This window comes from Myxocyprinus asiaticus, chromosome 34 (genome assembly GCF_019703515.2).
Source record: "Myxocyprinus asiaticus isolate MX2 ecotype Aquarium Trade chromosome 34, UBuf_Myxa_2, whole genome shotgun sequence".
NCBI classification, from domain to species: Eukaryota; Metazoa; Chordata; class Actinopteri; order Cypriniformes; family Catostomidae; genus Myxocyprinus; species Myxocyprinus asiaticus.
The window spans coordinates 16,633,013-16,660,259 of NC_059377.1; the positions used below are offsets into that span (position 1 = coordinate 16,633,013).

At 38.7% G+C, this 27,247-nt stretch overlaps 2 protein-coding genes and 1 long non-coding RNA gene across 6 annotated transcripts in view; 1 reads left to right on the top strand and 2 right to left on the bottom strand.

Moving 5' to 3' along the window:
* Nucleotides 1-2,154: 2,154 nt before the first annotated feature.
* On the bottom strand, nt 2,155-22,892 carry LOC127425168 (zinc finger and BTB domain-containing protein 10-like). 2 transcript variants are annotated; one of them, XM_051670862.1, is made up of 5 exons: nt 22,287-22,892; nt 20,533-21,201; nt 11,826-12,747; nt 6,944-7,119; nt 2,155-6,391 (listed from the first exon to the last, which is right to left on the bottom strand). In XM_051670862.1, exons 2-5 carry the CDS (start codon nt 21,196-21,198, stop codon nt 6,092-6,094), a joined length of 2,064 nt encoding a protein of 687 aa, XP_051526822.1. In that variant the 5' UTR covers nt 21,199-21,201; nt 22,287-22,892; the 3' UTR covers nt 2,155-6,091. The 2 variants fall into 2 exon arrangements, with proteins under 2 accessions (XP_051526822.1, XP_051526821.1); XM_051670861.1 differs by lacking the exon at nt 22,287-22,892 and adding an exon at nt 21,304-21,460.
* Nucleotides 2,155-27,247, bottom strand: part of LOC127425193 (uncharacterized) — a 230,117-nt gene continuing 205,024 nt past the window's right edge. For both annotated transcript variants that reach the window (XR_007894583.1, XR_007894582.1), the window contains exon 2: nt 2,155-3,815. This is a non-coding gene — a long non-coding RNA (uncharacterized LOC127425193). The remainder of the gene's footprint in view (nt 3,816-27,247) is intronic.
* The window catches only part of LOC127425181 (tumor protein D52-like), a 44,882-nt gene continuing 41,182 nt past the window's right edge, over nt 23,548-27,247 (top strand). Inside the window, exon 1 of one of the 2 annotated variants that reach the window (XM_051670888.1) lies at nt 23,548-23,708. In XM_051670888.1, coding sequence (XP_051526848.1) covers nt 23,690-23,708 — 19 coding nt within the window. In that variant the 5' untranslated portion in view covers nt 23,548-23,689. Of the gene's footprint in view, nt 23,757-27,247 lie in introns of both variants that reach the window. The other variant, XM_051670887.1, reaches the window with a different exon arrangement.

Below are 27,247 nucleotides of genomic sequence, written 5' to 3' on the forward strand. Positions count from 1 at the left end.
TTTCAAAGTTACTCTAATTAAAATCTCCCCAAAAATACAATAATTTAATAAGTATAATTATTATCAAATCAAAACGATTAGGGAAATTGCTGTTTGTTTAATAAAAAACATTATACAAGTTTAATGGGAAATGAAATGATGAACATGTTTTAGGCAAATTATTTGTCGTCCACCTGTTGTGTCAGTTCTACATAGAGAAATTACGTTTTGGTGTCGACCTTATCCGGCTGTAATTTGTATTAGTAGAGAAATAAAATAAAGAAATTGTCTGCCATCTAGTGGCTAAAATTGGGACTGTAAAATAAAGCAAATGATCTAATTCAAAACAGTTTTGGCTATGTGCAATGCTAATTGTTGTACCTATGTTCAAACAAATGATTTATTGGATGGATTGATGTACCATAATATCCAAGCAGGCCAACAAAACAAATGTTTTGACTGTTTTCAATCGCGAAGAAGACTCAAAAATGAATTTACAGTAAAAATGACCAAGCTGAATTTCTCTGTCACCTCTTTACATATAGGCTATTAAACGCAAAATACTTACCAAGAATAGGCCTACTACTTACAGTACTTACAACAGTATAAAGTTCGATTTTGTGTGCTGCATTAAAGGTGCTGTAAGTGATTTTTTTATGGAATAGTATGCAGAAAATGTTCCTTCTCCCTGAAAAATATCACCTAAGTCATTGTTCTGAGATATCTCATCGGTCTCTTTGACAGCACTAGACTGTGTAAACAGCAAACAAAATGTAACTAACTTCCAAGAATGACTGGGTAAAATTGTATATGATAATGCTTTCAAGGTGGACTCATTTGCTCATGGCACCGGCCTCATGCTTTCAGCTACCTTTAAAGGGATAGTTCACACAAAATGAAAATTCTCTCATCATTTATTCACCCTCATGACATCCCAGATGTGTATGACTTTCTTTTTTCTGCAGAACACAAACGAAGATTTTTAGAAGAATATTTCAGCTCTGTAGGTCCATACAATACAAGTGAATGGTGACCAGAAATTTGAAGGTCAAAAAGCATATAAAGGCAGTCACATTGTGACTCCAGTGGTTTAATCCATGTCACCTGAAGTGATATGATAGGTGTGGGTGAGAAACAAGTCCTTTAAGTCCTTTTTTTTTAACCATAAATCTCCACTTTCACTTTCACAAAAGAAAGTCATACACATCTAGGATGGCATGAGGGTGAGTAAATGATAAGAGAATTTATATTTTTAGGTGAACTGTCCCTTTAACTCACATTAGGCCATATATGAAAATAATAATAGTATGTATAATATTTTTAATAATGAATAGTTTTCACTTTTATATAGTAATGATTATTTTAGCTGTAAGGAGTGTGTTCAAAGCAAATGTTTAATTGAAACTATTATAATGATATGAAATGACTTAAATCCTCTTTACTAAAATATATTGATCAGCTATTAAGTCAAGAACAGTCTTTAACTACATTAATGAAATAATGTTAATTTATATAATTTTAAGAATCAATCAATTCAGTCATATAATTTTGTTGTCATATCTAAGGTTACTGTTGCCCCTGTCCTCACATTCAGCATGAAATCTTGTAAAATAGCTGCCAGCGACAGTGTTAACATCTGCAATTCATGTCAACTTTTAACCTAAAACCTAGAGATGAAAGTTTTGAAGTATTCAAAAGCATCATAACTTTAGACAGCAGAAAAAATACTGCACATTCAAATATCTTTTTGATAGCTCAAAGTCAGTAGGCCTACCTTGACTGTGATTAAAGACATTTAGAGTTTCAATTGCCCTCACTCACTTTCATATAAAAGGCAAACAAGTTCTATTGCAAATACTAACAAAGAAGCATTTCTATTATGTGCACTGTAATATATGCATGACTAGATTTGTGCTATTTGACCTTTTGTCAAGTTCACCTAAGGAATCAAAAGTATTTTTAATATTTATCCATAATAAGGTTTGACGATGTAATTGCCAACAAAATTGTATAAAAATGCAAATATCCACAAGCATGTGTTAACTTTGTAGGTCATTTCTGACAAATATTACAAGATATGACAGACTAAGTCAAATAGGCCTCAATTATTAAATCTGCCCCTGAACACCCCTCACAAATTTCTGTGATTGGTGTAAGAAGACAGTACAACACAGAGAAATACCAAAGCTTTATTTTAAAATGTATCATAGAGGAACAGTAGTACAATTGAAAGAGAAGGACATTTTTATTAATTTAAAACAAAAACAAACAAAAAAACCCCTCCCGGAAAAACCTGATTTGATTTGTGTTTGAGGTGAGCCCATGGCCCTGTTTGCATCACTGTAAGAGAGTTGAAAAAATACATCTTTAGAACAGCTTTTACAAAATACAGCTGGAAAAAAACCTTCATCTGTAGTGTTGTTTTCTTCTTTTTTGTCTGTTATGTCCATATACAGCATTAAATCTAAAGAGTACATTGTTGTGAACTGAACAGATACGCAGACAAAACAAGAAAAATATAAACCGAAATGATGAACAAGCATGTGAACAGAATTAGAAAAGGTCAGTGAAAAGCCAGGCCAAGGTTTGAAACCAGTTAACTGCAGCGGTGTGCCATCATTTAAATCAACTAATTAAATATCTATCTATATATAATTAATCAATTTTCATTTATATATATATATATATATATATATATATATACACACACACATGCACTACCGGTCAAAACTTTTGAAACACTTGACTGAAATGTTTCTCATGATTTTAAAAATCTTTTGATCTGAAGGCGTATGCTTAAATGTTTGAAATTAGTTTTGTAGACAAAAATACAGTTGTGCCACCATATTAATTTAATTCATTATAAAACTAAAATTTATGAAACTGATTATTTTTTAAATGGATGACTTGGACCAAATAATTAAGAAAAGCAGCCAATAAGTGCCCAACATAGATGGGAACTCCTTCAATACTGTTTAAAAAGCATCCCAGGGTGATACCTCAAGAAGTTGGTTGAGAAAATGTCAAGAGTACATGTCTGCAAATTCTAGGCAAAGGGTGACTACTTTAAAATATAACACAGTTTTGATTTATTTGGGATTTTGTTTAGTCACAACATAATTCCATTTATGTTATTCCATAGCTGTGATAACTTTACTATTATTCTAAAATGTGAAAAAAAAAAAAAAAAAAAAATTATAATGAAGAATGAGTGTGTTTCAAAACCTTTGACCGGTAGTGTATGTATGTATATGTGTGTGTATATATATATATATATATATATATATATATATATACACACAGTATGTATATATATAATATCCCTCCCACAGTGATCTGAAGGCAAGTAATACAAACAGGATCTTCTATACAGCTTTTAAAATACATTTTCATCTCGAGTAAAGGGAAAGATAGACCATTTCTGTATCAGTATAGCACTTCAATATATCCACTGCATATGAACAGAAACTCATTCCTAGGAATTAACCAACAGACAATATTTCTTATAAAATACACTGGCGGCCAAAAGTTTGGAATAATGTACAGATTTTGCTCTTATGGAAAGAAATTGGTACTTTTATTCACCAAAGTGGCATTCAACTGATCACAATGTATAGTCAGGACATTAATAACGTGAAAAATTACTATTACAATCTGAAAAAAATGTACTTAAACAACTTCAAAGATGTTTCATCAAAAAATCCTCCACGTGCAGCAATGACGGCTTTGCAGATCTTTGATATTCTAGCTGCCAGTTTGTCCAGATACTCAGGTGACATTTCACCCCACACTTCCTGTAGCACTTGCCATAGATGTGGCTGTCTTGTCGGGCACTTCTACACACACCTTACAGTCTAGCTGATCCCCTTTGTCTTTGAAGAATTTTTTTTTTTTTACCTAATATTGACCTTAAGACATGCCAGTCTATTGCATACTGTGACAACTCAAAAACAAACACAAAGACAATGTTAAGCTTCATTTAATGAACCAAATAGCTTTCAGCAGTGTTTGATATAATGGCAAGTGATTTTCTAGTACCAAATTAGCAATTTAGCATGATAACTCAAAGATTAGGTGTTGGAATGATGGCTGCTGGAAATGGGGTCTGTCTAGATTTGATCAAAAATTACTTTTTTCAAATAGTGATGGTGCTGTTTTTTTTTTTACATCAGTAATGTCCTGACTATACTTTGTGATCAGTTGAATGCCACTTTGGTGAATTAAAGTACCAATTTCCTTCCGAAATAGCAAAATCTGTACATTATTCCAAATTTTTGGCCACCAGTGTATGTGCTTAAAATAAAATAAAAAACACAAGGTATGAACAAAAACAAAATAAAAGCTCAAAAAGGAAGGACAGATAAAAACAATATATGCATCTAAGGGTAAAGTGAATTATAGATTTTAGAATAAAAACATTTAATTCTGACAACATACACAAGCAAGGATCTACACTAAATATTTTACCTGGTTTTCTTATACATTATTTTTAAGAATTAAACAATGATTTTGGTAGGACAAATAGAAATTAACAGTCTTGATTGCATTTGGAGTCAATACATATATAGCATTAAATAATGAAAAAAAAAAAAAAAAAGAAAGTTCCGCATGGAATAAAACACAACAGTTTAAATCTATTTCCATCCAGACCGGCTTTGGGGAAATAAGAAATTGTTGAACACAGAGTAGTAAGTGCCTGTCTATGCGTTATCATAGACCTTCCACTCTACATTAGCATGAGCAAAGTGTTTTCCACTCAGCAGACACACAACAAAGTCAAAATAATCTCTTCAACTAAATAAAAAACCATCACAAATGTTACGGGGGAACCAAAATTAAGTTTGGGAATCTACTGGAAACAACCTCGATCATCTGCATTCTTCAAAAACGTTACACAGTTCGTTCAAGTGATTACAAGTATGCTCAGTACCACTAACCAACTCAGGAGGGTCAAGGACATCAGATTGTTCCACCTATACAAGTACTGCCAGTAGTTTTAACAACAAAAATGGTATGTTTGAGTGTGAATGTGCATTAAATAGAAAAGACGTTAAAAACGGAAAAAGCACACCTGATAGGCTCCTTAGCACAACAGTGTAAAATACAAAGCTGACTAGTATAACTGAGTTGAGTAGGCTTTACGATTATTATCATCATATACAGCTCGTAGGTCCAATATTTAAACATGATAAAAATAAAAGCGTTACAGCACCAAACGTTTCCATCATTTGGCAAAATTCAAGCTTTAAGTGAATGTCAAAATGCTTTATAAAGTGTTACTGTGATGCTGCGATCCAAATAAAGCTAGCAATAATATATTCCCCTTATATTTGATAATTTTCCATCTATTTCTCTGCTTTACGTTCTCTCAGCATTTTCAGTAGTTTGTGTCCTGCAAATCTTGGTGTGCATTCTGCTTGGCACGATCTAACAGCCCTGTATAACTTAATTATAAATATGGCTGTTGTGAATTAGAGTCACAAAACAGATTTTTGGTTCCAAGATTTGTGCAGGGTAAGGAAAATTTATACACACATTTTATATATATATATATATATATATATATATATATATATATATATATATAAAATAATTTCATGACATTTAGCTAGAAAGGAAACACACAAAAACAAAAAAAAATCTTCCTGTGTAGATAATCCTCTTGAGCAATATACGATCGAATCTTTCAGGAAGCGCAGTGAAACAAATTAAGCAGACATACAAAACAAATCTAATTCTATCATTTCATAAGACCATATTATTTTTCTTCATAAATTAAATAATTAATATTTCTTTTAATATGATTGGCCTATTATAACTCAAAAACGCTGTACACCCTCAACCCATACAAAAGAAAAAATACATCACAGAAAAACCTGATTTTTTGTTATATATCATTATACCTCTTCCTCTGACAGGCATAAAGCCCATACTCTTACACATAAAACAATCTTTAAATATTGGAGTCTCTCTCAAACAAAGCTATATATCTCTTTGACATAACTTCACGTGCAACAAAGAGGTTTGATAGCACTTTGGAATAGTTGATTGTTTCCCAGCTATTTTTTTTTTCTTTTCTTTTGATTTGTTTTTCTACCAGGTTATGTTTAAATTAGTCCTCCTCGGGGGTGCCACCCACGTCACCCTCACAGTTGGATTGGTCAATCTCATTGGGCTCCTCCCCTTCTGCCTCCATGTCCTCGTCTCCCTCTCCAGCCTCCTCGAAGTCTTCGTCACGGGCAAACTCTAGGTCCTGCATGCCCTCTAGACCCTCTTGAGAGCCCTGGTGGGAGTCAGCGCACTCAACGCACACGCCGTAGCGCCGAGAGCCGTGCCGTATGCCCACGCTGGCTGCCAGCATGAAGATCTTCTTACACACCATACACTTGTATTTCTTATCCTTTTTGTGAACCTACAAATAAACCACATGAACAGGGATATAATTGAGCAAAGCCCATTCTGAGTGAAATCAGTGGGTGAATCTCTTGAACCTGTCAAGAACATGTCCAGGTCATATTTCCTCCCAAAATCAAAAGAAATGATTAAGAAATTATATTTTGATTAATTTTTCTTTTCACCAAACAATTAAGTATCCACCCCAACTCTCATTACAGTAATACCACAAAAAACTTATTCTGATTACTGTAATGAGAAAAGAATAATTTTATTACATTTTAAGGTGTATACCTGTTTAAAAACACTATTTTTGTAATTCCTTTTTGGTGACGATTAAGTTTTAAATTAAAAATATAAAACAACTTTACAGTAAATTATTTGCTATAATACATGTAATGAGAATCACCATTAAGAGTAATGGAAATGACAAAAAAGCTCAAATGTAACACATTCAAAAGCATCTTGCCAAAAATAAGTCATGAAAATAATGTCACAAAATGATTTTTACTTATTTTTACATGTTTTTGTGAGATTCACCCATCTATGAGACTTGATGTTTCTGTTTTACCAGGGAATGTCTCTTAACGTGCTCTCTGCGAGTGAACAGCTTTCCGCAGATGTCGCAGCTGAAGGAACGCACACCCGAGTGGATGATCAGGTGTCTCTTTAGTGTTCGCCGGTGCTTGGCAATGTAGTTACAGTGGGGACACTTTAGCTTATTTAGGGCGTTTTCAGATGCTTCACCTAGGAGAAAAATCACACAAACAAAATCAAACGGATTCTCAGCGGTTTTCACACAGTTCTTGAGAATGGTGCCAAAAACAAAAAACATCCAGTGTGTGGCAGTTCTGCGGACAGAAACACCTTGTTGATGAGAGAGGTCAATGAAAAATGGCCAAACTGGTTCAAGCTGACAGAAAGGCTACGGTAACTCAGATAACCACTCTGTACAATTGTAGTGAACAGAATTGCATTTAACAATGCACAACATGTCAAACATAGAGGCGTGTAGGCTACAACAGCAAAAGACCACATTGGGACTTTATTAGGACCATAGTATTTATAATAAAGTGCTTAGTGTATGTAGAAAAAAAAAAAGAGATAAAACGTCGCAAGTGTGCATGTGTTGTAAAAAAGTGTGTTGGCCCTCAAACAGATTGCCAAGTGGTGACGAGAGCCAGAACACCTGGGAATTTGATTGAAGATCTAAACACCACCTTGTGGGCTAAAGAATAGCAGATGTGCAGAGACTTACAGTTCGCTTGTGTCGGCAGCCTCAAAATTAAAGTTCAATCTGTTGCCATAGACTTTTTGGCTACTTGAAATGGTTAACGATTAACCTGGATTCTCACTGGCCATGCTTGAGTAATGAGACTGCTCAAGACCTTGCAAATGTGATACAAAGAGTGAGACTCTCCTTGCAGTAAGTCATACTGTATGGGACCTGCTTGGCCAGATATGTAATGTCACACAATGGGAGATGGTAGTAGCGAATGGACTCTGTGTTTTAGCTGACCCCACCCTTTAAATGCTTCCACAGTATACTGACCTCAAAACCCCCAAGGAACATAGGTTTGAGACTGAATGGACTCTGTTAGACCCTAAACATACTTAAGGACATAATCACCAATGCGTTTAGCTATGCAAGCTCGATTTCATGTGTCATTGTGTTCCCAATATGTGTCAGAACACAATTCATAACACAACATTTTCACCGCTGGCACAATAGGCACTATATCAAGCATTGGCATGAACCATCTTCTACGGTCAGTTTGCTCTTTCAGGTCGACTACCATCTTGGCAGTTAAAGCCACAATTTGAAGACAATCTTGGTGAGGAAGTTAGTTAAACAGTCAAGTTTACAGCTAGCTACCTGAATAATAATACATAAGGGTTTAATGGCACAAGCATTTGAAGTAACTCTATCACCCCCTTGAGTACTGAGGTTTATTACAACCACAGTAAAGCAAGAAAGAACATTTAAAATGTACAATTGGTTTGCACACTTGCAATGCATTGGTCAAGTTTTGCATCTGCGTAGTCGTACTTGAGTAGAGCATGTTTCTGTCCTTCCTGTACCTTCTCACTACACCACACCGAGGATTCTAAAATCCTTGATAATTTTACAGCACTATTTGTTCCCAAGTGTAAAGAGCTCTACTTTGTTTGACGCTGATCTGCGTATCTGATCTGCGCAAGGCAGCAACTGTTAATGTGTGTTTTTATGGGTGTTTGAAGGAGATATGATGTGTAAATAAATGGATGAAGCCCTAACAGTGGATCATCTTACACACTGTGGATATACTGGCAGGCAGACCAAAGCCTATAGATCCCACTGTAAGTAACTCTGCAGTGGGTCCACTCTGCCTGGGTCAATATTTGGAATGGCAGAGATAGTTGGGCTGCATTAGCAGGATTAGGGTGGGATGGCCCCTGGCATCGCTGCACCTCCAAAGAGGGAATCAGGGGTAGTGTGTGTATATAAGTGTGTCATTGCTGCAATTCAACCACCCTGTTTGGAAAAGACTGAAGCATTTACAGTGAAGGATCCTGCTGTGATCTGAGAGAGAGGACAGAATGGCTTCTCTGATCTAAAGAACTCACCAACATGACCAGATCTTCCTCAATCATGACTGATTTGAATGTGTCAGATTTGGTTTTACAAGGTAATTTGTGGTCTACACAAAAAATGTTAAAGAAACAGTTATACAAATATGAAAATTCAGTCATTTTCTTCTGTGGAACACAAAGGGATATGTTTTGAAGTATGTATGAAAAAAGTAGCATGAACAATGAAATCATACAGTTATCAGGGCCCATCAAGCTCCAAAAAGGACAAAAAGCCCCCATACAGGCAGTCCATGAAACTTGTTTTCTAAATTCCAAGTCTTCTGAAGCCATTTGATAGCTCTGTGTGAGCAACAGACTGATTGCTATTAATTTTAAATCTTTCCCTCTGCTAAAGCTCTCGTATCTCATATGCAATTCCACATATGCAAACTTGTCAATTGACATGTGCGAACCAATCCCGTTTAACATGACTGACGTCAAATATGGCTGTTCAGATTGTACACGTGTACAAGACTGTAGTCCAAAAACCTGTAAGTCTAATTCGCCATGGGTTCCCTCTGGATTTTCATATGGGTTTTTATAATGGGGTTTTTGAAGTTATGAGTAAAATAAGGTCTGTGGTAAACATTATTTGACAATATGTGGAAGCTTTGATCTATGACATAAATTACACACAATCATACCTCAAACTTGAATTTTGAAGCCTTACTGAATTGCATACTTTTTAAAAAAAACAATAGGAAAATCCAGAGGGAACCCATGGCAAATTAGATTTCCGGGATTGCCTACAAATTAATGTCAAGGCTGAACAGCTCAATAGCCTATATGCCAATGTGAATGAGATTTGAGAGGCAGAGGGGCAAATTATCCACGAATAACAACTTAAATTTCATTCTGTTCTTCACACAAAGCTATCATATAGCTTCATAAGACTTGGAATATAGTGCACAAGTCATACGGAGTAGTTTTATGGTGCTTTGTCTTTTTTGGAGGGGGCTTGACAGCCTTTGGTCACTATTATTTTATTGTATATAAAAAGAGCAGCGTCAACATTGTCAAATTCTTCTGTTTGTATTCCATGGAAGAAAGAAAGTCATAGGAGTTTAGAATTTCATGAGGGTGAGTAAACTGTGACAGATTTTTTATTTTTGTTTTGGTAGAGCTAACCAATTAAGCAACATCTCCTGCCCTATAAAAGCCCCAGTTGAGAAAGAAAGAAGTAGAATGTCAACACAGACACAAGTACACATCAACAGATAAGCACATGTTTGCATGTGTAAGCAAACAGTCACACACATGCCTTGTAGGTATGATCTGTAAGCTCTGGGCAGCTTGGCACTTTTAGGTGCCCTAAGGAATATGAGCTAAGTGCAATTGAGAGAGTTTAGGAAACCTGAGTGTAGAAGGTTTCCCCCGCTTCACTTCATTATCCTACATTAGAGAAGCAGACGACGGCGAGAGAAAGCCTCTTCTCAGAACCGCGTCATTTAAGACATGATACTATTCCACACTGCGCTCTACTTAATGGGGGCAGAGAATTTGAAGCATGACAGCTTGGCTGGATGGAGAGATTACGCAGGTTTTTCGTGGTATGAGGTGGAGGGAGGGCTGACTCCCTTAATAAAGGCAGAAGAAAACGGACTGGCCACTCTAATTAAAAAGGGAAGATGGTCTCGTGGCCCTGAGCTACACGGGGACTGAGGAAAAGCAATCATAAGGCGAGACCGTGGCTGGACGAGTGCCACAGTTGAAGGTCAAGTCATGTATGTGTGTGTGTGCATGTGTCAGAATGTGCTTAAACATAATAGGAGATAGACCTGTTCGAAGAGAAAAGATGCGGCAACTGCCTACAACTGTTTTCCTAAACAAGCAAACAGTCAACGTTTGTTGGTTGTAGTAAGCATGCAGCGAGCGCGTCCGTATGGACTGTGGCATTTTTTAGAAAGACTAACTACAATTACCAAACCACAGTAATGAAGACTTACCTGTGCTTATATGACATTATACTGTAAATATACAGTAAGGGCAAGTACATAAAAAGGCTTTAAAAACTGGACCTCCAAGACTTATGGAAAACGTTTTCCTCCTGTTTAATATATTTTCTGTTTGAATGATGTTTGATATTAGGATATAAACTGGATAATAAATATAATAGGATTATATAAATAAATAGGCTCATAAAATTCTTAAAGGGGGAAGAGAAAACTTCATCCATCTTTAGTTGTTGACATCAAATATGTTATATTTTAGGGCAGCTAATATGTTAAAACAGTATATTTAACCATCTAAGGTCCACCAGATCCTGAGACATCAGCCATTTTTAAACAAACTTGTATTCAAGTTTGGAATCGGATGTAAGCCATTTGCATACAGAAAATTTGTACAAGAACTAGTAGTATGATATCATGCCATTTTAAAGACAGCATGACCTCTTCTTCAAGGCTGTGTATTTGGCCTCTGATAAACACAGATTATAACATTTGGAACCAAGAGGTTTACAGAACTGGTCTTTGTGTGTGTGTGTGCATGAATGTGAGGTGTCATAGACACTATTGTCATACATCCTCCTTCACAGGTTTTAATCAAATAGACGTAGTTTAAAGACAGAAGTGAAGCATGATAAAGCGACAGACAAGGGTGGCGACATAACTCAAATAATCACACTACCACAACCTGAATGAGCTCAAAGACACCTCCAACAAAAGAAAGTGAATGTTTTTTTCTTGTGCACCTGCTGGGTGTGTTAATGACACCTAATGACACTTAAATTTGTTGAGACTGATGATTTAAATTGCATCTGGTTTGAAGAGCACCCTCTGGGGGTCTTCCAAGGCATCATTTTGTGTGCCGGAAGAGAGAAAGAATAATGGGTAAAGTACCGGCATTTTCTGAGAGGTAGGAGTAGTCCTCTCTGGTGTAGGAAGCAGATGGTTGGATGAACATGCCCTCGTCAAAACCCTCTTCTGGCTCTGGAGGGATGTTGTAGACGAAGCGCCTTGCAATCTGTTTTTTCCGCCTGCCGCTGCCTGGTTCCGGACGCACCTCCATTTTGACCGTGGCCACAGTGCCAGGATCTGGCTCGTTCCAGGCGAACACCGCACCTGGTCCCTGTGGCTCCGTCTCTGTGGACTCTGAGGAGTTCTCGCCTCCCCATCCGGAGCTTCCCAATGCACAGCCTTCTCCCCCTGACACCTCCACATCGCTCGGTTCATCCTTCACTTGACCGCTGGCCTTGATGGACAGCTTGGACAGGATGCTGGTGGCCCAAAAACTGCTGGGCTTCTTGTCGGCACCCTGGCAGTCTTTCGCCACCGTCCGCCGCTTGTTGTAGTCCACCACCACCGAGTCGGGGGCCTCCTGCTTAATGCTGATGTTGAGGGCGTCTTTGATGAATGCATGACAAGACTGGACCACCTCGGTCATCTGGAGGAAACTCGCTACTGACATCACCTCGATGGCATTATGGCTGGTGAGCAAGAGGTTGCCGGAGTAGAGGAAGTCCAGGATGACGGAAAAACCCTGCACGGCCGCCACATCCAGGTGCGTGATTGTAGTTTGGTCACAGCTCTCACTCTTCGTCAGGCAGTAGAGGGTCTTGAAGTAGCCACTCCCAGCAACTAGGATGTTCTTGTGTGCTCTGAACACCTGGCCGCTCACCACGATTTTGACGTCACAGAGGATGCCGCTTTTGCGCTGCTTGTCCAGCTCTTGCAAAAGCTGATAGCAGTAGGAGTTCTCGTTGGGCTTGCTCCTGTAGTCCTCCACCTCTGGACTCTCCGCATCCTCTGGCCTTTCCATCTCCTGGTGGAGTGACAATAAACAAAAATGAGAATCAGCATTAGTCTACAGTGTAAACACAAGGTTGAGGGCAGGTGTATGGTGACAACTCCAACAAGAGAACTGGTTGGACAGGCTCTGAAGCTGCAATATTGTGAAACTACAGTGAAGATAAACCCCCCCCACTCACAGGACACATGCTCTGCACCCTTGTTAATGCTCTTTAAGATGAGAAATATTTGGCCATTATCCCACCCCACCATCAGTGTGCATCATCTGCTCTCACAATTAAAAAATAAATAAAAAAAGAACTGGCTGGTACCTACCAATGAGAGTGAATGTACACAATATATTTCTGGATTGCAAAGTAGATGTCCTAATCCATGCAGAAATTCATACAGCTCAGGCCCTGCATTTTTGTCCTCCTACTACACAGCTGTGTTTTTTGCGGAAGTAATTCAGATTAAATCTATTTCTCAGGGTGGAGGCCTTCCCAGATCCCCTCCTCCACACTGCTGGCCTTGTCCTGGTAGATGGGGTTATTACTGTAGCCTGATCCAGCGACAGCAAGCCCAACCAGTAGTCAGAGAGAGGGAGAGAGAGAGTGAGAGAGAGTGCAACCCCATTTCTCCACACAATGCCAGCCCTTTCCTCCAGGCTCATTGTTCAGAACTGCTTAATGCTACACTGGAGCTTTGTGAGAAAGCACTTACAACAACTCCCTAGCACACTTAATAGTGATGGTTGCAACAAACTTACAAAGACAGATGGAATTAAAGGAACAGTTCATCAGTTAAAAATTTTAAATTCTGTCATCATTTAGTACTCACCCTCATGGTAATCCAAAATTCCATGACTTTTCCCAAAACATTCAGTGTTAACTTGTTTCCCCATGACATTTCCAGGCCTGGAAAACACAACGAACCCTGATACTCAAACTTGCTGCATCAAGATACGTTGCACCGGGTTTGATGTCAACGACAGCAAACACCATTGGTTCCTGGATGCCTCTTATTAGAGAATAAGTGAATACTGACTTACATCCTGATCTATTCCTCACACAATGCTATGGAGTTACAAGACTTGGAAAATAGCGCACAAATACCATGAACTAATTTATGGTGCTTTTTTGTTTTTTTAGAAGCTTGACAGATCCTGGTCACTGCCGACATGATCACACAGGAAATCAACATATTGCTACTGAATGTTAATGTACCCTGATATCGACCACATTCTACCAAATTACTAAGCAAGCGGCATCCCCCGTCAGACATTTCTGCATCAATTCAAATGTTCTCACCTCCTCTTGTGGCTCTTCTGATTGTGCAAGCAATCTTCGAGACACGGGGTCTGGTCCCTTGGAAATCAGGAAGTTCACATAAACATTGGTGAGCAAGATTCAGAGGTTGCATTTTTGCTTGAATTACATTTTTAGTCCAGTAACGGTTGGGTTTTGGGGGTTCAGTTCATAAAATATGCATTACTGACAACTCTTTAGTCTACAACTCATTTTTGGCGACTCTGTGGACATTTCACCCAGACACTGGAGCTCATATGTGCCCATACGTTCAACAACACATCCAGCTTAGGCCACTGGGGGCAGTGGTTCAAATGTCGGTAAGCACAGACCAATTTCAGCAGCAGAACTTTTGACCTACAGTCACTGGATTCGCAGTGAAACCACTCCGACACTGCTGCTTTATTGTATGGTAAACAGAAACATGAACTTTAAAACGTCTTTTTTTGTGTCATACGAAAGAAAGTTGCACAGGTTTGGAACAACATGAGGGTGAGTAAATGATGATGTAAACTTTGATCTGTGTTTGTGTGAACTGTCCCTTTTAACTAAAATAAAACAACTGCCCCAGTAAATGCTTCCCTTCCTCTTTATGAAATCCAAATCTAAATGGCAGAAATGCTGAGTTCAGAGAGGTCTGGTGGAGAACAGGTTTGAAGGATAAGATTGAGGTGAAGCAGAGGGGGTGTTAGACTAGAATGAACGTCCGATTGTGGTGTCACAATGTCCCCACTATTGTTCCCTTCTGACTATCCAGAGAGAGCTTGACTGTGTGCCAAACCATTCTCTGGTGAGAGGACAGATGATGTGGCAGCCAGGAGTAGAAAGAGGGTGTCAGGACATACAGTAGTAGTCTGGAATAAACCTGTTTCTTTCTTTCTTTCTATCTTTCTTTCTCTCACACTGCTCATCCTTTCTCCAGATGTGCCACGTGTAAACTTACTACTACAGAACAGATGCTTTATGATTCTTTTTTAAAGTATGCTCTATTGTTTTGTTGCAGTCAACAGTTATGTTGCGTCATATGTGTTTCTCATCGCATAGGGTACAACAGGGCTTAAAGCCCCGCAGCGTAAATGGCTCCTTTGATTTCTCCCAAAACACTAAATAGCAACAAAAACTGCCACAGCACTTTTCAAACACCTGTTTGGCAAACATTTCCTGATCCATGAGATCCTCGTGTGCAACATCTAATGGTTGATTTTGGGGCAATTTGATATAATAATAAAAAAAAAAAAATAAAAAAAAATGTTGCACATTTATTTTCAGGGATTTAATGAAAATCAAATACTTTTGTCATTTTCAGTTTTTATCAAGGTCATTAAATCTAAAATTTTTTAATAACTGTCCAATAAGTGAATGGATAGTATTTGGGGTAAAAGGCCATAAAAGCTAGTGGCCCCCATAAAAAGGGGGGTGAATAGATTTTTTCTGAAAAAGTTCAAAGTGGCTCACATTGACTGATCCAATCATAATGGAGATTAATTTGTTTATAGAATACTTGAGATGTTATGAAATGGCAAATGTGATTGAAATTAACAGGAAATCGTGCACCCTTTTCTTAAGTAGTTATTTTGAGTAAGCATTATCTTAATTTGTAATTAAAAAAAAGCATCTTGCTGTCAAATTTTGCACTATAACTATTGTACCAATATCTACACAAAATCACCATTTTTACTGTAGGGTTTTTTTTTTTTTTTTACTGAATTTTAATCAAAACAACTTCCTGGTATTATTTCTTTTTCCACACAAACGATGTTGCTCCATCGATATTCAATAACATTTTTGATACATTTTGTGACCAGAAAAAAGCAAATGTTCCTTAAGGTGTGCCTTAAGCCACATTGTACCCTACTATTAAATTCTGTTTTATTAAAAGTGTAAAAGAAAAGAAATGCATTAGTTTTCCAATAACTACAAATGCCAAAATTATGACCTCACACAGTTGTGCTTTTGAAACAAATTTGAGCATTTTGTTAAATCAAAGTTGCCCTAATATTGTAAGAAACTCTGAGTTGTTCATATATTTTTTTTAATACTGAAATATCATTCATAAACGCTAGACATCAAAGAAAACAGGAAATAGTCTGTCTTCCGATAAAACATCACAGATGAAACTCTCTGTGGTTTCTCTCTCTGGTTTCCCACCCCAGACTTTCATTTTGATGCGAAACAGGAACATTGTTCAACCACCGCCAATACCACTGGCCCGCTCTTGTGCTGCAGTAAAACAGACAGTGCCTCTAAAGCTCTTCAGGCGATGAGCTGCCAACACCCATTATCCTGTTGTATACTTCCAACATGTTTCATTCACAGTAAACCAACAAAGGCTCCCCAAAATTTAAACACATGGCCTTCAGCAACACAGAGCCCTGCTTTTATCACCTTTGAGAATACACTACGCAACTGGCACGTTAACGGGATATTGTGCCTCCAACAACATGGACGACAGTTTTGTTTTCCTTGTGCATAGTCTTCCAGAGCCATCCCAGCCCCTGAGGCCAGTGCCTGGTCCCCTCATCCAGATGCATGAACAATGCAGCAGTGTGCTTGACCCAAGGTGTGGGAGGGGAATGCCAGGATCCGGGCCTCCCAACAAAGACAAGGGCTCATCGATACGGAATTCTCATCCCCCCTCCACCAGTACCAACAACACAACAACCCCCCCAATACACACATATTTCACAAGTAGCAGACAGTAGGGGTGGGGACCCTCGTCTTTATTGCAGCTCACTAACAAGGGGGCAAATATTTTAAGGGCAGAGTCCAGACTCGAGAGTGAGGCAACCCAGATACCCTTCTCTAGGGGTAATTGAATTAAGGCCACTGAGAGACAGGGTTTGATATGGACTAGGGATGAAACCATTAGTTGACGTTATCGATAACATCAACAATAAAAAATTGTCAATAAAAATTTTCATTGTCCAATAATCGTTTGATCTCATTTAACATAACATGAGATCAGATATGAAACTACGAGGGAACGTACAACTAACTTAACGCGAGGGAAAGCGACACTTCTATCGCGAGGGAACGTACAACTAACTTACTACGAGAGCAGCACTGTAGTTCGTGCCTGACTGAGGAGAGGAAGAAGACATAGCTTACAGTCCAGATGCACTCTAAACTTTCCAAACAGCTTCAGGTGATGTAGACTGCAAAGTATGAGGAAACTATACAAAAATACAAAATAACTTAATACAGAAGCACTCCCGCAGTGAAATACAGCAGAGCCGGAGCTGCCGTTCCACTGAAGCAAAACTTGCATGTCAGAGCGTCTTTAAAGGAAACACCTCGCTGTTATATCTTTAATGCATCCTTTATTAAAGTTCAAATAATAAGGAAGCAGATCATGTAAATAAGTATAAACTCCAAAACTGGCATATATCTGTGTGGTCAGCGCCACTTCTATGAGTCGTGTGAAGTGACCCGATCTAAGGGGGAGAGACTGAAACTGCATCCGGCTGATGCACACGCTTGCTCCAGTTAGATTATAACATGATGGCTTGCCATGAAGTGAATCATAATACATATGTGTTGCAGTGTGTATCTTATTGTAAAGAAAATTGGAAATATGCCGCTATATTAAGAAGAATTTGTTTTTTTGTGAGTTAAAGATGGATTGAAGTAAACAGAAAGGTGAGAGAGGGAAGTCTTCGCCTATTATCTACACTGAAACAAAATACTTTTTTGATTTGTTTTGTTTTGGCTTGTTTTCCAATATAAATATCTAAAACTCCTTTAAAATAAAGAACATTTACTTTAGGAGCTATACTGCAGAAGACAAATTTGTTGTCTGAGAATATTGAATTTAATATTAAATATTTTAAAATATCTAAAAATCCTTAAGATACATTTACCTGAGAAATAACATATATTTAGACTTGCTTTTAGAGAACAGATCTTGAATATAAGTATTTTTTGTCTTTACTGCACTGGCAGATGTATAAACAAGTGAAAGAAATACACTTATATACAAAATACTCTAATATTCAAGATCTAATCTCTGAAAGCAAGTCTAAATATCTTATATGTTGTTTCTCAGGTAAATGTATCTTGTTTTAAGGATTTTTAGATATTTTAAAATGGGAAACAAGACAAAACACTTGATTACATCAGGATTTTTTGCAGTGATTTTTTTGTTTTTACTGAATTAAACTTAAGTCATTTCTTTCCCCTTTAATTCAATGAATGTAATTTAGAGGTATTTTTAAAAGATTATTTTGTCCTCTTTATTATTAGTAAGCACATTTAATACAACTTTTTAAGTCAAGGTACAAGATGAGTAGTCGGTTAGGAGCTAATGATTAATCATTGCAATAATCGGCCGAATAGTCGAATAATCGTTCTAATAATCATCAGATTAGTCGATTATTAATATAATCGTTAGTTGCAGCCCTAATATGGACCAGTGAAGAAATTTAGCCCATTATGACGTACAGCTGCAGCACAGAGAAACATAATAGATCCCAACTATGAAATTGGGTTTTGGAGGTTGTGCCTATGAGAGCGGTCTTTATCCAGACAGCAGACATCCCTATGCTTCACTCAAATAGCCTACTTTAAGTTGACAGATACTATTCTTCCATGGTCTTGGAATCACACCCTTTTCCTGAAAGGAACACCAAAAAAAAGAAAAAAAAAAGAAAAAAAAAAGTTAAATGACAAATGTCATATATTTCCAGGTAACACATTTCTCTGAATCGTGACTCTACATATTACGTAGCATGTAATTAAAACCAATTGTGAAAAGGTTCACTGACAGAGGTCACTTGAAAGAGGGTGAAGCGAAAGCGTAACAGGGTTGAGACCTTCTGTAGCGTCTTAACCCCACTGTTGCTAGAGAGGTGGCGGTAATCCCTCCTCCTCCTTTCCTTCCTAATTAGTGAGGGGTATAAATTGAGTTAGTGGAACACTTTATGTCATCCTGATTAGAGTGACTGGAAATTAGCATAACACACAATCCTATGTGATCTTAATGCCAGATCATAAATACTGTGCCTTCTGGATGGTATAATATCATATTTAGTAGGTTATACGATTCAGACATTTGTGACTTGGGACAGGGAACTGAATTTTCATTGCCAATTCAGTAATGCTGTTCCTTGTGGATGGCAACAGATTGCATTTGGTATATTATTCAATAATTTTGTGACCTGACAATTCAGTGAATAGAAAGCACTGTAAAGTTTAATGATGACTAAATATAAGCCCTTACAATTACAAAGGAAAAAAACCCTCTTATTTTTACTTTAGTCTCATTGTGTTAATTGTAGTTGCCTACACATATCAGGCATAGCTGTCATTACAGGCAGAGGCAACATAATTTACTCCAACCCAATGTAGCAAGCGACACACACTATCTATGGATCTTGGGGAGTCACCTAACACAATGCCTCTAATTTAGGTGCCCTAAAGGGGAGGGTGAGATGTACCAGAGGTCACTTTTTACAGCAAGGCACCAAAGGAAGGGGGTTGGGAAGGGGTGTGGCTCCCCAAAGGTAGTAGGGTCAAGCCCTTGCCATTGTGTGACCTCTGTGGCAATCAGTTAGTTACCATGACAACCAAGGTTGATAATTACAGTGTAATACAGACATGGGTTAACACAGTGAGGCACAAATAAACCAGCTGGGCAATATTCTGAGCTATAGTCTCAGTTAGAAACCTATTATTTAAACAATAAGGTACGAGAGGGTTTGCTTTATTGTGAATATTGTCACGGCTGAAGGGCGTTGTTAGGCACAATGTAAAGCGGAGTGCCTGCAACCCCTTCAGCAGTGACTATATTCACAATACGGCACAGCTTTGAGAGCTTTGTTGTATTTGATCAAATGGTCACCACACAATTAAAATATTAAAAACACAAATGTTCATTAAAATGTTATGTTTTTAATTAAAATCATTAAATGCCATCCTTCCGCTAGAAGAAATAGTCCCTGACAGTAAAGAGAAAATTCAAGAGTAAAACTGTCAGCTATGGGTGCTGTGGAGTGATACTTAGAAGTTCAGTGAAGAGGACAGAGCTGTGCTTTATCATGAATAAAACACGGCTGTTGACCAATCAGCATTGAGGACCGGAACTATCAGTTTTAGAATCATAATTAAACTGACAAAAAAGTATAATCTCTGATATGAATCCTTACAACGTCAAATATATAGAGGTCTTACTGGCGATTAAGCACTCAGATCATGTAAAAGACTGCCAATTTCAATGTTCAAAATTCATTAATGTTTGAACAGGTATTAAAAACACCCAAAGCAAAGGTCTTTTAGCTCACCTCACTAACTGACAGTGCTGATCCAGTTAGCTCACATATGCTAACCTGCTATCCTGAGCAGTCAGTAGCTAGCAGACCTGTTAGCTCGCTAAACAGTCTCGAAAATGCCCTTCAAGTTCAAAAAGAGGGGGATAAACCTCACCGCTGGTTAACTAAAGACGAATTAACACACCCATGCTCGGCTCTACCGCCAAACAAACTGCCCCCGTCCCCTTTATGAGTGTAAAAACGTACCTGTTTGGTCGGGTCATTCCTGCCGTGCTCCGAGGACAGGTGATGTCTCAGCAGCAAGGCCCGCTTATAATTCCGACTGCCTTTCACCAACTCGTCGCTGTTTTTAGTGGCGATGTTATGACACCAAGAGCAAGACATCAGCCCCGTCTCCTGGCAAAATTTTAGCCAGGGGAACTCCTGCAACCAGGAGGCTTGGAAGAGCGAGTGTTTCTGCAGCAGCGTCTGTGGTCTCATCTCCACCAAGTGCTTTCTGGTGCCCGCTTCCTCCTCCGCTTCCGTGCTCCCATCCTCCCGCTTCACGCCGTTGCCGATCGGCCATCTACAGCCACCCCCGGAGCTCTCATTTTTAACCATTACGTTGTTTAAAGCGCCTTTGTCGTTATCTTTCCCCGCTGTCCAACTGCCCCCTTCCGGGTCCTCCTCTGCCTCCGGCTCTGTGCCGTCGCTCACGGACCCCCCTCCCTCGACTTTCCCCAGCGATGGTCCTTTCGCCCCCAAATCCCCATCGTCCTCTTGATCCGGCTCGTTCCCGTTCAAACGTCGCTCTTGACAGGCCGGGGCCTCACAGCTGTTCCCGTTGCTGCCTCCTCCAACAGCACTGGCACTGGTGACGGCTAATCCACCTCCTCGGAAAGCCAGCGACCTGCGGTTTCGCTCTCCGGACATTTTCTGAAAATAAATAACAATCTATAACTTTTTCAGCGAAAAAGATCCAAACCGACTAAGCGTCCTCCGCTCTTTTCAATACTTAAGTATTTCGCATGAAATGACCTGTTTTTTTTCTTGTTTTTTTTTTTCCGCTCCGGCCTCCTGGTAAGAGTATGTAGGTTATGCGGAAATAAATAGGGGTTTTGAAGGCATAATGAATTTCAGGGTTCTGTCTGCGTCCGCGCAGGCCCTGCAGAGGTCGAATGGCAACGACTTCCCCCACAATGCATCTCGGTGAGAGTGAGGGGGGCTGCGGGAGGGGGGCTCGTGTTAAAGAAAGATGGGGGGGACGCTGAGCAGCCAGGGGGCTACTTGAGTGGATGACTGCACCCATTTTCCGCATGCTTTTTCATCTATAGAGCTACACGTCTCGAGCCAATAAGTCCTTGTATTCCTTTCATGCCCTCCCCTGTGCGTGTTAGCGGGGCTGACTGACATTAAACACGTCGCTCCATGTTTGTCGCGCGAAGTCGTGATGAGCAGGACAGGTGGGTCCTCGCGATGGCTGCGTGCATAGGTGTATTTTCCAGGTGATGTCAAAGATGGATACACAGGCTCTTCGATATAACTGTGACAATATATTTTTCTATTTGTAACTTTTTGAAATAAGTAACACATCTAACATAATGGAAAAATCCCGATGAAAAACATAATACAATATTATATCCATCGTGAATTATGTTAAAAAAACAAAAACAAAAAACAACAACCTCTAATTAAGTTCTCAAGTTGTAAGATATGTATCTCATTTTATATCCCCATAAGATAAATTATCGAAGTGACCTTGAATTCAAGGTAAAATAATTTCACTGATTTACCTTCACTTTTTCTTTGTTTTATTTTTATTTATTTTTTTGCGAGTTGTCTTTTATCTTGTTATAGTTTTTATATTTCTCTATTCGATGTACTAAACAACATTTGTTTGCTTTATATGAGTTTTTCCACATATTACCTAATAACTGTGTATATACATATTGAGGTTTAAGAAATGTTTTAAAGCAAAAAATAATATAGTGATATTTTCAGTATAGTGTAAAGATACATACTGTAGGATTATAAGATCCTGCTGTAATTTCCTACTGTTTGTAGGTGATTGACCATATAAGCCAGTATAAGAGGCATTGTCTTTGGGGGTGTCTTGTTTCACTGTAGGTAAATTAGTGACTTTGAGCCCACCCATGTGAACACAAGGGATCTGGTCTTATCTCCAGTAATAGCTCTGGTAATAATTCTCCTTATCATGCCAAAATTCCTTCGCTCCCCACGCACATCAATGAGCCTTGGCCGCTCCTCTCGCCGGTTCATCGGTTCTTGGACCACTTTTGGTAGGTACTAACCACTGCATACCGGGAACACCCCACAAGACCTGCCGTTTTGGAGAAGCTCTGACCCAGTCATCTAGCCATCACAATTTGGCCCTTGTCAAAGTCACTCAGATCCTTACGCTTGCCCATTTTTCCTGCTTCCAAAACATGAAATTCAAGAACTGACTGTTCACTTGCTGCCTAATATATCCCACCCCTTGACAGGTGCCATTGTAATGAGATAATAAATGTTATTCACTTCATCTGTCAGTGGTTTTAATGTTGTGGCTGATCAGTGTATGTGTTAAGTTTTCTTGAGTTCAAAAGAATTGTTTGAACAACCCTAAATGGAAAATATAGAATACATTTGTTTTATTTATATTTCTCATTGAATTTTGACCTTAAAGGAATAGTCCAGGTTAAATACAAGTTAAGCTCAATCAACAGCATTTTTGGTGTTATCCTGATGACCACAAAAATAATTTAGACCTGTCCCTCAAAAAGAAGCAAAAACTGAGGTTAGTGAGGCACTTGTAATGGAAGTGAATGGGGCCAATTTTTGTAGGTTTTAAAGGCAGAAATGGGAAGCTTTTAATTTTATAAAAGCACTCTTCTGTTAAAACTTGTGTATTATTTGAATTATTTGTTATTTGTAGCTGTTTAATTAGTCATTTTACTGTCTTTTTAGGGTTTTAATGTTAACACACAGATTGTTTACGTCTTGTGGCTATACTTTTGAAACAGTGAGTATTTTAACGTTTACTGATTGGCCCTATTCACTTTAATAGTACGTGCCTCAGATTAACCCAGACTTTATTTTTATTTTTTTATTTGTTTTGGGGTTTTTTTTTTGGGGGGGGGGGGGGGGGGGTTCATACTCAGCCATTCTCAGAGCATTTGATTCTACAGAACTAATTAAAAAATCTCACTGAAGTCAAACGAGTGGGCGCGTCAAGTGGGACTCGTGCCCGTCTCTCTCTGTTTACATCTCTACGTGCTGTGCGTCGTGACGCCACTGACGACCCCACCCCACCTCGCGCAGCAGCCCAGTAGCAGCTATGAGCTCAGATTTGCAAGATTGAAGTGGGAAAGCAAGACTGCAAGGATCCGAATAACACACTCCAAAAAGAATCCGCAAGCACAGGATGGAGGAAGCCGATCAAGGTAGCTGAATTCTGTGGAGAATGTTAGGTGGCATGTCGGCGGAGATTGGTAATGCAGCAAAACTCAACTTTCAGAAGTTAGCTAGCCTGTTTGTTAGCACAGCCAGCAGCTGGTTTTGAAGAGTAGTTATTTAATGTCCATGAGTTTGGTGCATATTGGTGTTGTGACAGTCGCTCATCGTAGATGTTTGCTAAGTTTTTTCCCCCGGTTAAGAGCAGTTTTGCCAATTAGAATGATTTTATTGTCTAACAATAACAGGTTTCTATAAACACTGTTAAAACTTATCAGGGAAATTCTATGACCAAACCATCATCTCCCTCAATTCAGCTGCAAGACTTGTGTTTTTAACAAGTGTTTTAACAACTATTTAAGATGTGAAGTAGACTTAACTTTCTTGCATCATCGTCAGCATGGGTTAAACCATATGTTAGCTTTAAACACCTGCTCCAAATGTGTGTTGTCACTGATGAAATGACTCTGACGTGATCACACTCTTTACACACTGTATATGTATCATTTACCCTTTTTATTATTCTCGTGTTTATTAAAGTAGTTTGTAAGTTTTCTCACTTTGTTTTAATATGTTAAATATAAACCATGTTTCTATTTAAATGATAGTGTGACTTACAGGATATAATAAAAACAAAATACTAAACGTTTTGATATCACAGGTTATAAAGCTTCCTCTTCCTTATTTTTGTAATCTTATTATCTTGTGTGTCTTATTTCCTCTGATATGTTTCCTTTTCTTGACTACTGAAGTTACTGTCTCAAGAGGATGGATAAGGTGATGTACTGTTTATACAGTAGCTACAGCATCCGTATGTAGTTTGAACTTTGTCACATGATTTATATTGTTGTGATGATTGTCAGATTATCAACAGGATCTCATGAATCATACCTGCTTTTTTTTTGTGTATGTGTGTGTGAGCTATTTTTTAAGCTCAAAGTGTTCTCAAATTGTGTTCAGATGCCTGTTGTTGGTGTTATCTTTTGGGTGGTAACACATTGGCCTAAATTCTGTTGATTTATGAGCATACTCTTCTTTCACTACTTTGGTGTAATAACAGTGTGTGCTTTGCATTTCTTTTTTCCCCTTTATTTTTTATCCCCTTTTCTCCCAATTTGGAATGCCCAATTCCCACTACTTAGTAGGTCCTCGTGGTGGTGCAGTTACTCACCTCAATCCGGGTGGCGGAGGACAAGTCTCAGTTGCCTCCGCTTCTGAGACCGTCAATCCGCGCATCTTATCACATGGCTCGTTGTGCATGACACCGCGGAGACTCCGCATGTGGAGGCTCATGCTACTCTCCGTGATCCACGCACAACTTACCACGGCACCCCATTGAGAGCGAGAACCACTTAATCACAACCACAAGGAGGTTACCCCATGTGACTCTACCCTCCCTAGTAACCGGACCAATTAGGTTGCTTGGGAGACCTAGCTGGAGTCACTCAGCACACCCTGGATTCGAACTTGCAACTCCAGGGGTGGTAGTCAGCGTCAATACTCGCTGAGCTACCCAGGCCCCGTGCTTTGCATTTCTAAAATATACATGAGAAACGTGAGTTTTTGACATTAATTTGTTTAGATTTACCATAATGTGTCGCTGTCTTACTGTGTAATGGTATCTTGTTTAGAGGAACAAAAAGTATTCTTCTGAATATATGCCAAGCCAGTGCAAAGGAGTTGTCTACAAGTCTTGATTTGGGCATAAAACAATTTGTTCATGCCTTTCGGTATAATTATATAATAAAGGCCCAACAGGTCCAGTATGTCTCTTGGCACGCATTTATGTTCCTTTTGGAGGAATACCATTGACGTCACTGAATGTCACCCTTCACCTGTTTTCGTAGTCATCCTGACCATTCTGCCTCCACCCTGGTCTACCTCATCTCCACCCTACTCCCTGAATCTGAGCACCCTGTTCTCTCTCATCCCTCCTGGGCTGCAGGGAGTCGATGTGTAGTCTTTCCTGGAGCCAGAACCTTCCTGCCTGATTCTTCTGTTCCCCTCCCCTCAGTTCTCTCACGCAGGGCCACCATCTGCTCATTCCTCTTTCCCGCATGCCCATGTCTCTCTGCAGTTAGTGCCCACAGGCCATTGTTTGATCTGACAAGCAAATAGGACAAAGTCAGAAACACCTTTTGTTTGTTTGTTTACCCAGAAATGGTATGCAGGTAGACTGTCCTTGCAGTGGCATTGTTTCTGGACTCCATATTCACGGTCAAATTTGTTGGGATTGTTTTATGAATCCTCGGTTTGTGAAATTGTATTAAGGTTTAGAGTGAGTCATAGATGGGAGACCTTTCACCCAAAGAGGGTGTAGCCTTAAGTTCCCATTTCTAAGAAAACTGCTCTAACTCAGTGAAAAATCAATGTACTTCTTTAATAAAATAGACTCGATTTGCCTCTGCAGTCACCAGTTGCTTATGTTGTGCACAGGTAGATTTATACATTATTCTCTTGCTGTCATGGCAACATATTAAATAATAAGAAGAAACAGGAAAAACGAGAAACTACAGGGAGGAATGAGGAAGCTGTTATCAAATTCTTTGTTCATTGCACATTTAACCTGAATTGGTTAAATGGGCTTTTCAGCAACTTGAGTTGAACTTTGTTGAAAGTTTGCTTGGCTGTTTCATCTTTCTACTATTGCCAGAAGCTAGTAGAGAAGTCTTTTGATCTCAGTGGTGGAAATTTCCTCTCCTGAAGTTTGTTGGTATGCCTCAGTGTTTAGTGTGAGCATGTAATGACAGTTAGCCTATGCCTTCACCTCTCTTGTTTTTGAAGCACACCAACTGGAATGTTAGATTTGTGACTGCTTGTATCGCTTCCATGTATTCATGCAATGTTACTATAGCACAGGTAGCTTTTTTTGTAATTTAATTTAAAATGAGATTGGATTTTAGGTATTGCCCAAATTTTCTCATTGTTATCTAAACTTTGTCTAAATTTTTCTCATTCTTTCCTTTCATTTGGTTCTGTGCACATACCTATAGTGTGTGTGTGTGTGTGTGTGTATGTATGTGTGTGTGTTAAAGTGAGTGATTTAAAAATGCATTTGCTGTCATTGTTGTACTTCCATTTGTAGGTTGATTGCTATGAGGGTCCCAAAATAACTTGGAATTAAATTTTGTAGCATGTTCTTGGAATCACTGCCATATTCTGAAAACCCCTCCCAATTGAGAATGGGCATTTTGCAACCAAATTTCTTGTTTCATCATCTGTTTTGATTTGTTTAATTAAATAGCCATTTAGTTAACTGAATAAGTTATTTGTAATTAGGTTACTTAAAGTAGCAGTTTAATTAACTAAACTGCATTAACAACACAGATTACTCTGATTACAGGAATAGAATGGTTTCCCCAAAATTGAAAAATATTTCATTTACTCATCCTCGTGTTGTTTGAAACTAGGGATGGGCACGAGTACCCGAGTACTCGGAAGGGACAGCAATGATCAATCATGAAAACGATGATCGAAAATGAACATGCTTGACGTGACTTTTCACTGAATTCGAATTCAGTGACAACTA

Bases quoted from the DNA above. Each gene is read 5' to 3' on its own strand.
- LOC127425168 (XM_051670862.1), bottom strand. From the start codon at position 21,198: ATGTCCGGAGAGCGAAACCGCAGGTCGCTGGCTTTCCGAGGAGGTGGA. The intron at 12,748-20,532 runs GTACGTTTTTAC...TCACTCCACCAG, and splicing joins GGAATGACCCGACCAAACAG to GAGATGGAAAGGCCAGAGGA. The intron at 7,120-11,825 runs GTACTTTACCCA...TTTTTCTCCTAG, and splicing joins CTACCTCTCAGAAAATGCCG to GTGAAGCATCTGAAAACGCC.